Here is an 11,500-nt window from a genome sequence, read left to right as displayed (position 1 = left end):
TAGTCTCTCTAATGAGTCTGTTAAGTGTTAGGATTTAGCTAGTTTAAACCCTGAATTTTATCTTAATTTAACAGAGGTTGATAGGCTTTTTTTGGCTCAGAGAAGAAAAGTTTGGCTTTCCAGTAACATAAAAGGAAACACAGGGACACTTGATACAAATGAAAAGGATATTATTTACCTTTACATTCTCTCTGCAATGCAAATGAACAGTCAATTGTTTTCTAAAGTCAAACTAAATATATGCCTCTTTTCTATTTTCCTTTGTTTATTAGGTGACAGTAAACAATCAGTTAGTGGCTTTGCCTTATAAAAAGTTTGGCGTGAGCATCTATGAGTCAGGCATAAATCGTGTTGTGGAAATTCCTGAGCTAAAAATGAATGTGACCTACAATGGCTTGTCCTTTTCTATCAGAATGCCCTACAGCCTGTTTGGCAACAACACTCAGGGACAGTGCGGTAAGGCTTGCTCTTGCAATATTTGTACTCTCAGAAAACCACAATGACAGCCCTGCTACAAAGATGAATAGAATTTGATAACAAATCTGTGAGTGAATTCTTTCTCCCCTTACCCATCTTAGGTACTTGCAATAACAACACCGCAGATGACTGCATGTTGCCGAATGGAAACATTGCAGAAAACTGTGAAACCATGGCAGATCACTGGCAGGTTGTTGACCCCTCCAAACCACAGTGCTCTCCAGGCCTAAATCCTACAAGTTCACCTAGCACAACCCCAGCACAGCCTTGCAAAGAATCTTCCATCTGCGAGCTTCTTTTGGGAAGGTAGACATTCCTCTTGGGTTTACAAGCCTGGTATCTTCAATTGAATTGGCAATTTTAGGATTAATTTTTCAATGAAAAGTGTTTCTATCTTTTATTTCTTGTAGCTTTGTGGGTTGCTTCCACTCCTTTTACTTTTTCTGGTTGTTATTCTTTGCTGACAGTTTCTTTCAACTCGCTGACTGCTATGTTAACCTTCATTGATGTTCTCATGTGCTTCTACAGTCTTTGCCCTCCTCTTTCCTATGCCTTTTCCCACATTCACTTAGCAGAAAACAGAGTCCAACTGAAAACATAGATCTTAATTTTGAAAACACCGTGTCAGAATTAAAAAAACCCCAAACCCAAACCCAGACAAAATGTCTTTAAAGAGGGAGCACCTGGTTGCACTCAGTAATATTCATGTAGCTCCTGGCCTGAAAATACTTGTGTCTGAGTGCTTTGTAGGTGAGTGGAAAATACTTTAAGATATGTTGAAAGGTTACAATCTGGATAAGTGCTCTCAGTAAAAATCTCTCATCCATAGTCCATGTCCACATCTTCTGTTGCCACATCATACCAGGTTAAGCACATTGAAAAATTTATGGATCATTCAATAACTAATAATGATAAATATTTCTGTTTCTAGTGTGTTCAAGCCATGCCATGAGTTTGTGCGACCTGAAAAGTACTATGCAGCCTGCATTTTTGATAGTTGTGTACTTCCCAACCTAGACCTGGAATGCTCAAGTCTGCAGATCTATGCTGCCACCTGTGCTGATCAAGGTGTATGCCTTGACTGGAGAAGTCACACCAATGGTGTATGCTGTAAGTATTTGGCCGTTTATCTTGAATTATTAAGGAAGCTTGTATGGAAACATTTCAATAGTAATGTCATACTGCTTTCCGAGCAATGAAGACAGCAATAAATCACACCAGCTGCTTTCCTTAAGTAATTTTGCAGTTAACATTTTTAACAATGGAAATTTAAATGAACCTGCAAAAATAAACAACTATTGACTGTGCCAGAAACATCTGTATCAGTACATACCTTTTATGTACACAGAAAGTTTTGTGTTTTGTAAGCATCAGCAGATCACTCTATTTAGTGATATATGCATTACTTTTCAGCTGTAGTAAGAGGACGACAAAGAGTAAGAATACACTCCCTTCTGAGAATTTGTGCAGAAGAGACTGAAATGATGAAAAAGAATTGTAATCGAGATGTAGATTCTTGGCTTTATCACATTAATGTAAAGATGGTTCCCTATCTCTATGGCTAAATTGCATAAAATAATTTTATTTGGAGAGATGAGTCTGATATCTGAGATTTTTTATCCTTTCTTCTCAGGGTTGTCACAGATACATAGGAAAATGAGTAAACACTGTTTAAGTTCTTGACATAAGGTCATGAGGCTTTTATATGACAGTTACTGAGCTCTTCCTCCTTTTTATTCTTCCATTCCAGCTCATGAATGCCCCTCAGGAAAAGAGTTCAGAGCATGTGGTCCTATTAAAGAACCAACCTGCAAATCAAGGTAAATAATTAGTTAGTTATACCTTCTACAACTGTTCACTCATATCTAATGCACAGGTGAATGAGGAAAATCAACCTCCTTTCATATCTTAAACTGACAAATTTGTTACCACTGTTCTGTTGATCCTATGTCTGGGTGCCTCTACTGTTTATGTTGTTCAGCTAGACCAAACACAAACACTGATAATCCCTAATCACAAATCTGCAGATCATTTGGCACTTTATCTTCAGTGAAAGGTTATTTGGCATAATCCTCCTCTATGTGCCTATGACAGTAATGGTGTTCCTCTGAACATTTTGTTTCATAGCCACCAAAATGAAACTTCAACTAAACAAGTGGAAGGCTGTTTCTGTCCCAATGGAACAATGCTGTATGACTCTGGCGTGGATGTCTGCGTGAAAACCTGTGGTGAGTTTTACCACTTCACTTGGATGCATATTTGCTTCCTCTTTGTTGTTTCCTTCTTATGTATGCAACACAGGTCTGACTGTATGCAGTCAACATATAGTAGAGATGCCTACTGGTATGTAACTGGTAATGGAGATTTATTTTGATATTTTCACAGGCTGTGTTGGAGTGGATATGATCCCAAGAGAGGTACGATGCCATATGCTTTTGGATTAAAAGTAGAAGTTGGGGGTTGGGAGAAGAGAGCGGTCTCCACTGGTGCAGGCTTGTTTTGTGGTTTCCCAACTTTTTATTCCTGATTTTACTTCTGATCTTTTTAATTGGTAACTGTGCAATCACTAATTTTATTTTCTTTAATGACAGTTTGGGGAAAAGTTTATAGTAGACTGTCAGGACTGTGTTTGCCTGGAAGGGGAATATGGCATTGTATGCCAGCCTCATCAATGTCCTGAACAACATGTCACTTGTAATGGAGAAGGCTTCTATCAGGTCACTGAAGTCAATCCTGAAGACTCCTGCTGCCCTCTTGTCACCTGCAGTGAGTTTATACTATGTTTCTAGTTTTTCTGTACTGCTTAGAAACAGAAAGAGACTGAACTACTTTAGCACCAGAGACCTGCAGCAGTTAGTCCCAAAACGGTATTTTTCCTCATGCCTTTTAAAATCAGCAATTAAAATGCATTTTAATAGTGAAATGATTCAGGATAACTGAATCTACAGTTATGAGACTCAATACAACTCAATTTCTAGTTCTTGAGTTTTATTCAAGCAAGAATTCTCTGTGGATTTTCTTTTTGTAGCAGTTGCCTATAATACTGGAGAGAGTAAAAGCTGTTCATTACTTCTCTGCATAGAATTGGGATACTTTATTAATACAGGATAATTACCTAGTAGAAAAAGTTTCATAAACTAATGCAGTACCCCCAAACCAGTGCCTAGATTTACTAGGAAAAATATGTTCCCTTTCTGCAATTTGTTTATCTAAAGAGAATCTGGTCTGTTTCCTATGGAAAGTTCATCCTAAATGCTTTGATAGGTGCTTATTTCTAGTAGTTGTGATTTAGTGTACTTTTTGGCTTATTCTTTTTTTTTTTTTCCTCAGAATGCAACACAAGCCTCTGCACAGCTAAAGCTCCCAAGTGCACACTGGGATTTGAAATTCATTCTTATATTCCCAGTGGTCAGTGCTGTCCTGTATACCAATGTGGTAAGTTCCTTGGAAATATATTACAATGATTAGCATTATATATTACAGAATTTATCATTACACTTAGTAAGAATGTATGCAATAGCCTATTGCAGGAGATATTCAACACAGTCAGATTCTAGAAACTGGTTACTATTAACATTGGTTACTACTGCTATAGTTATGACAACTAGGAAATCAGAAACACCTCAGGTGACTCAAGTTCAATTCTCCTGATTGTAAATACATGTAAGATCAGCTACAGAATTAACTGTGACTGTGGTCTCAGCTTAATCTAGCAAAAAGTCCCTATAAGCATCCCCAGTAGAAGACAGCTTTACAAAGACTACTTTGTTCTTGGTAATTGAAAGAAGGAAGTACTTGGTACCTATTAACTGGACATTCTTGGCTATGAACTGGACTGCATGTATTAGGACAAATCTTCCCTTTTTGCACATGCAGTATTAGTTCTTATACTTTATATATGTCGTGTCTGCTACCAGAATGGAGGAATAACCAATGAATTTGAATTCATTGTGGAAGAAATGAGTTTGACTAGAGTGGTGCGAAGACATTTTTTATTCTTTTTTCCTACGTTAACATCTAACTTCTTGCTTATTAACAGTTCCCAAGGGGGTCTGTGTTCACGAGAGTGCTGAGTTCTTGGTAAGTTCTAAAAATGCCTAAAAGACCAGTTAGTATACTTGATCACAAATACTGTGAAGAGGTTTATCCAGTACAATCAATATTTTAGAAATTTTCCACTTTCTGTCGGGAGGTCATCAATTTCACAAAGCCTAAATCTCTCCTGAAAAGCTTGTTGTGTATGAAAGAAATGGAAGAGTTGCTTATGTGTCAGTATCAGGAGAGAGATTTGGGTTAAATGTGCTTGCATTTAAAAAAGTCAGTCCCCATTTATTGTCAGTACATCATTGCAGTTTTAAGACTCTGCTTTCAAAAATTAAAAGATATGTGAATAAGTGCTATTCTAAACAAACCTAAATTTCTAATAAATTCTACTGGACCTAGTAATTGTGCCTGTCCTTCTAATATCAGAGTTTATCATTGCTATGTAGGACTTCAATAAAGACACACATTAAATTATATTCAGTGTTTAAAATGTTGTCTTTATAAATGGCTAGCCAGATAGCTATCCAGTTGTCTTTAAGATTTTTTCCTTTTTCATTGCTTGATTTACAGATTTTTTGAAATTAATAAATGTCTGTCAAACATGTCATATACCATTAACATATGATTTTTTTTCTTAAAATTTTTAGCCTAACTCCTCAGTCTTTGTTGATAAGTGTCAGAATTGTTTCTGCACAAATGAAGTTAACGTCAGCACTCAACTGAATATCATCTCATGTGAACCTGTTCCATGCAATACGTACTGTTCACCGGTAAGTGACAAACAAAAAAACCCAAAATACCCATTTATGTGAAAATCACTTTGATCAATGAGTGGTATTAAGCAAAGAACAGGGAGCTGAAATTCAGAGACCAACTCCGGTGTGGATGCCAACTGTCCTTCGAGCAATCTGCTGCATGCAGCTTGACTCCATAACTGACAGTATTCAGTTCATATTGGCCAGATTAGCTGGGAAATTTCTGTAGAGCACTTAATGGAGGGATATTCAATTATTAGGCATATTTATTGCATTGCAGTGCTTTAATTTATTCCATCTATAACCTGCTTTTATTATTTGTCTTCTATTGGGTTGGAACACAGAAAGTCACAAATCTAGAGTGCACTTCAAAGTATAATCAATCAATGGATTGGTATGTTTTCATTTATTTCTCAAAAATTCATCTATTATAGTGCTATTGTTTTTAATTAATTTTAATATCTAGGGATATGAACTTCAACCAGTGAAAGGTGAATGTTGTGGAAAATGTGTGCAGACCAAGTGTATTATACATGCAAACAATGATGAACTCATCTTGAGTGTAAGTATGCTCTATGTTCTGTGTCTCTACCAAATATGTAAAGTTCCCTGTTTCAGAAGGGGAACATCTCCTTGCCAGAGACAAGGCTTAGTGTAAGTTTGCACCTGAAAGATCAAAGACTCATCTAAAGCAAAACCTATCTACAATATTTTGACCTGAAGGTAGGTCTCATGAAATCAAATTTTCTGGAAGGCTCTTCTTGGAATGACAAATCCAATACCATTGGAAGGGATTTTCTTTCAGTTGTCTGGAAGCTTGGGCTTATCTATGCTGTTTGATTTCTGTATGAACACTTGTAAAGCCTGCATATGGAACAATTGCATTGCCCCTGTAGGGTGGAAGTTTAGGGTTGTTCTTAATTAGCATATAATGGTCTAGCTGTGTGTGGATGATTTTGTTAAGGTACTCTACATAGTTTAGAGGCATTTTTCTTTCTCAAGGAAAATCCCATGTAAAACTGAAGATTCTTTCCATGTATGGCACATTGCAGTACATGTAACAATCTGTCTCTGAAATGGCTCTTAAAAATAATTTACTGGGAAACAAGAGGAAAGTTATTGTCAGAGGACAAGAAAATTTGTCTGAGCTCCCTTCAGCTTTTCTTATTACATTTTGCATTTTGCTTGCAGCCTGGAGAGTTTAAAAATGATCCTAACAACAACTGCACCATTTATAGCTGTGTAGAGATCCACAACCAGCTTATCTCTTCCACATCTGAGATTACCTGTCCAGCATTTAATGAGGACAGCTGCAAACCTGTAAGTAAAAATGGAAAATTTACCCTCTACTCCATATATAGATTACTTCAGTTTAGTTCAGCCATCTGACTAAGAACAAAAGTAAAATTAAGCTCTGATGACCCTTCACCATAGTTTCTCAGTCACAAGGGCAAAAGTTTCTAATGCATCCATGCACAGCCCTATACAGTGTATAAAATATCTGGGTGAGAATTTGAGGCTTATAACTGGTAACTGTCTCTCAGTAGCCAAAATATTGGTCAGCACTGAGATGCTAAGTCTTTGCTGATTGCTTTGTTTGGGGTCCTGTCTCAACAGGAACCATGTTTTCTTGAATGTTACAGAAACAGAAGTTGTTCAGTCAATAGGCTGCCAGTAACACTGTGCATACTCCTCATTCAAATACAGAAAACTTAAAGAAAGCATTTATTGGAATAGTTTCTGACTAAAAATGACATTATGTTAACTGTAGACTTCTTTCAAAGAGTTATTTTTATTTTCACAATCCTTTTTAAATTGATAGATTTCAAGTCTGGAAGAGACCATTTTCTTTACTTATTCAGATCGATGCTGCAGTGTTCACTGGTTGTTTCCAGCCATTGATTGACGAATTGCTCTCTTTAGTTATTGGCATAAAAGCCTCTTTCAATACTGAGAAATAAAACAATATAATTTTTTTCTGTTTCTTTGTTCTTTTAGGGAACTATTTCATTCTTACCTAATGGTTGTTGCAAAACCTGTAAGTATCCCAGTGTACCTGAATCAACAATACAGAGAAAGAATTGTCTTCTTTAATTGAACCATTTTCCAGCAATAGAGGCTGATATATTTCTATTTAAATAGATATTTTTATATTTATGTTTGTTATTCCAAGCATTCACTGTCCAATCTCTCTGGAAAAGTTTAAGCTGAAGCAGAAAAACCACTTAAGACAGTTCTTTGAGTGCACTAGTGAAGCTGAGGGAATGCTGAACTGCAAGGAATTTCTGGAGGTATTTCACTGTGCGTATTTTCTGATCTTTCCCTATAGGTGCACCTCTGGATAGCAGTACACCATGCTCTGTCCGTGAAAGAGAAGACTTTATTGTCTATAATGGCTGCCGTTCCGTGGACAGAGTTGTCATGACTGAGTGTGAAGGAACATGTGGAACTGTCTCGCTGTAAGTAAACTTATCAGACAATGAGATTGAAATTCTGCTGGCACTGAGCTTGTTTATATAAAAGGAACAATAAATAGGCAGACTGCAGAATGGTAGAAGACTTGGGACTATCTGCTCCCCAAATCATAGACACAAAATCATGAAATCTGTGACTGAACAGTTGATTTGTCTTAATGCAAAGCAGAAGAATGTATTAAATTTCCTTGGGATTCAAACAGATATGATAAGGTCTATTCATCCAGTAACAACTGCCTTGTCTGTCATTTGTGTCAGACCACCTCTGCTAGAAATCATCACAAAAGAACGTGGATAATTTCCTGTACTAGGAATGAGCCCAGGGAGCAGCCAGACTTGATACTCTTAAGCTCAAAAGCTACTTCTCAATAGTTAACATCTAAAATGAAATACACATACATCTTTTAAAGGAAGATTCAAACCTACAGTTTTTATACAGTAAATAAATTAGAAAACTAATGCTTTAGGGATGGTATTAGTAGAGTATTTTGACTGTACATTTTTCTCTGAAATGAGAGAATATACAAAAAAGTGGCTATAAGGGAGTGGCTAGTAGGACACCTGGTAGTGAGCACTGGAAAAACACAATTCTAACTCCCCAAAGAAACTGTCACTTGCTGCCTATCACTGAGTATGCCACTGGGTACCTTACATGGGAGAAAACTGATTTTTAGTATCACATGAAACTATGATTGGCTGGGGAGTTTATTAGTATTTTGAAATACCTTATGATCCTAGGGTCTTTCTGTGGTTGCTTCTGCACACAAATACAAAAAAAAAAGGTGAATCTTGATGCAGTTCATAGCCTGATATAGACATATTCTTCAGGTTAGGAATGGTACTTGGGAAGCTGATGAACACAAGACTGCAAAAAATACTTTGAGATAGAAACAGAAAGAGCTGCTGCTTCCCTTTCCTGTTAATACCGCCCTGACTGGGATATGCATTTTATTCCCATGATGCAATTATAGCTTTTGTAGACAATTGATTGATGTGATGCCATTCTATATGGCGTTGTAGCCCTTTGTCTATGCAGTTTTCATATTCAGGTCAAGGCTTTTTCTCCCCCTAAACTGTTGATCTGGTGTATTTAACATCCATCAGTGCTAGGATTATGAGAGGGATCTAAGGAAGCTGATGATCTTGTACTCACTGAGGGTTCTTTATAGGACTTTGATATGAATGGTTTTACCAAAAAAAAGAAATCTCAGCAAGTGCAATGAACTTTAAAAGCATATTATTATAATCACTGTTCTGTTAGATGAGCTTAGCGCTTCCATTAGCCACAACTGCGGCTTCTCACAGGAGTTCTGTATGTGATTTCACCCTTTCCTTCTGTATGTTGGCTTCTGGCACTGAGTAACGTTGCCATTTTCTATTTTATTAGATACTCTGCTGAGGCCAATTCTATGGATCACAGCTGTTCCTGCTGCAGAGAATCAAAGACTACTGAGAAGTATGTGGTACTGAAGTGTCCTGGTGGGCACTCAATGTCACATAAGTACATCTATGTGGAAAGCTGCAGCTGTCAAGACACTCAATGCCAGATCCCACAATCCAGTGAGTTGCAGACAAGAAAATGACAAGGCAAGATCTCTGAACCTACCAAGAGGGCCATCAGCCTAACATCAAAATGAAGACAGGAAAAAACTAGCAGCATTTGACTGAAAGGCGTGTGTACCATTCTTAGCTTTCTTGACTACTTTTGAACATTGCTTTTCCCAGTAAATGTATCCTATTTGTTCTCTGATTAATTTGAACAGTGCTCTATTTATTTGTGACAAAATAAGAACACAAATTTGTATTCTTCCAAGTGCACAGCCTTTTGGATCCTTTTGCAATCTGCTTATTTTCTCTGAACGATTAAAAGCACATTTCAAAAACACATGGCTTCTGTAGTTATTTACGTACTGTTTTCATTAGTCTGAGTTTTAAAAGAGAAGAAAAGTTCTTTTTCAAGTTAATGGAGGTTGAGTGATATATATCCTAAATTTTTTGGGGGGGTCTATTTCTGGCTCCCTAAAAACTGAAATTTCAATGTTTAAGGTGGGAGAGAAGTTAATTCTGTCTGCCAGAACAAAGCCAAAGATGAATAATTGTCATGAAGTGATTCAGATTACTTGGAGAAACTTCTAGTTTAGCACCAGATCTTATTTTAGGAGGGCTGTGTATGTTGGAACTGTCTCAGGTCATCACAGTTATATATTGTCACTAAAAAAATAGTCCCTCAGCTATGTTTACATATGTTCATTCACAGTGCTTTCAAGATGTATAGTTACTACTATAGTAAGAGCTCTCCAAATTCCAACCTTTGCAAAACAGATGTCCATCTCTAAGCTTGTAATCCTAGGCTTCCTCTACAGCAAATGGAGAGCAATAGCCATTTTTGACATTCATTTGTTTCACGACAAAGAACACATCCAAACCAGGTTAGCTGATTCAAAAGTGCCTGTTTATCTGATCTTGCCATAAGGGGAGCTGAAGCAGATTAGCCGGAAGATGTTCATCTCTTGAATCATCTGAAGCACAATGAGGGCAAACAACCGCTGTTGTATGTGAAAAAAAAAGGCTTTTGGTATTATTTTGTCTCTGTTAATGAACACGTAATTGTGTTTTACCCTTCTGAGAGTCTGAGCAATAGCCAACCTCAATAGTAGCATCTTTGCTACCTAAAGGATCGGTGGCACTATTTTGTGCTGCTACTAGCCTAGCAAATGTGCTGCAGTTTAGGATGCAGACACTGGTAGGAACACGCAGAAAATGAAACTCTAGATGTTTTTAAGCTTTCCAATACTATGATTAGAGAGCTAATTTATGTGGAGTTGGAGAGGTAGCTGATCTAAGGAAGTTTCGTCAGTTTACAAAGCAACTAATGAAGCCTGGTTTCTGCTTCACTATGGGTTTCTAAGGATTTTTATGTTCATTGTGAGATGTGACTGATATTTACCTCCTGGGACACCTACAAAGTCACTCTCCTCTGTGGATTCTTTGTTGTCTAACAATTTCTTTGCTGATACAACAGCCATACTTTTCATCTAGTCTTTTGCAAAAACTGCTTTTCTCAAAATCTGTTGAGATTTAGCTGTCTTTGAGTTTTTCATTTTTGCAGTTAAATTTGGCTGAAGTCAGAAAACAACTTCCAGACACAAATAGATACAAGGCGTGATCAAATCTGCCTTGTTTCCTATGAAAAAAAGATAAACTATTACTAGCCAGTAGTGGCATTTTGCTGCACACTATATTTACACTGAAATCTAAAATCTTCCTTGCTGCATTCATTTTTTGTTTGTTCTGTTTACATGGGCTCTTTCTGGCCCTTCTAGTGATGAGTGAACTACTTCTTAATAAGGAAGTTTAAAGATTCTGTGTAAGTCAGTAGGGCTGCAGATTTTGACTTCACCACTGCAGGGCAGTCTATGGCTAAGAATGTAAAATTACTTCGGACCAAAAAAGCAAGCTACCTGGAAAGGAGGTTTCTTATTTCCTGAAGTAGAGGGTTTTATCTCTGAGAAGAAGGAATGCTCCTGTTTCCCCACAGACACTTGTATGCTCTTAGTAAGCACTGAAAAAAATTATTCTGAAAGGCATTTACATGCATGCACCAGGTGGTGTCACAGTGCTCTATATTGCAGTCCTTCCAGTTTTGGTGCTGGGTCTGTGCTGCCCATAATCAGGTTTCCAAGCGGATGCTGTCAGAAAATTCTTACAAGTGCTTGGGAGTTCTGGGTCAAACTGTACATGTCAAACCTC

General features: G+C 37.3%; 1 protein-coding gene across 1 annotated transcript; it reads left to right on the top strand.

The window, feature by feature from the left end:
• Positions 1-272: 272 nt before the first annotated feature.
• Positions 273-9,622, top strand: LOC113950827 (intestinal mucin-like protein; the record flags this gene model as incomplete). Its single annotated transcript, XM_027651089.1, has 15 exons — positions 273-456; positions 579-783; positions 1,409-1,587; positions 2,228-2,297; positions 2,605-2,705; positions 2,863-2,894; positions 3,069-3,243; positions 3,808-3,912; positions 4,517-4,557; positions 5,169-5,291; positions 5,743-5,838; positions 6,468-6,596; positions 7,275-7,314; positions 7,606-7,735; positions 9,138-9,622. Coding segments are annotated over 15 exons (1,806 nt in total), but the record flags the coding sequence as incomplete, so codon positions are not given.
• Between the last annotated feature and the right edge of the window lie 1,878 nt (positions 9,623-11,500).

The sequence above is a fragment of the Corapipo altera genome, unplaced genomic scaffold, assembly GCF_003945725.1.
Source record: "Corapipo altera isolate COAL_440 unplaced genomic scaffold, ASM394572v1 78, whole genome shotgun sequence".
Classification (NCBI taxonomy): Eukaryota; Metazoa; Chordata; class Aves; order Passeriformes; family Pipridae; genus Corapipo; species Corapipo altera.
Note: the sequence above shows the minus strand (reverse complement) of the source record. Positions and strands in the feature narration are given on the sequence as shown.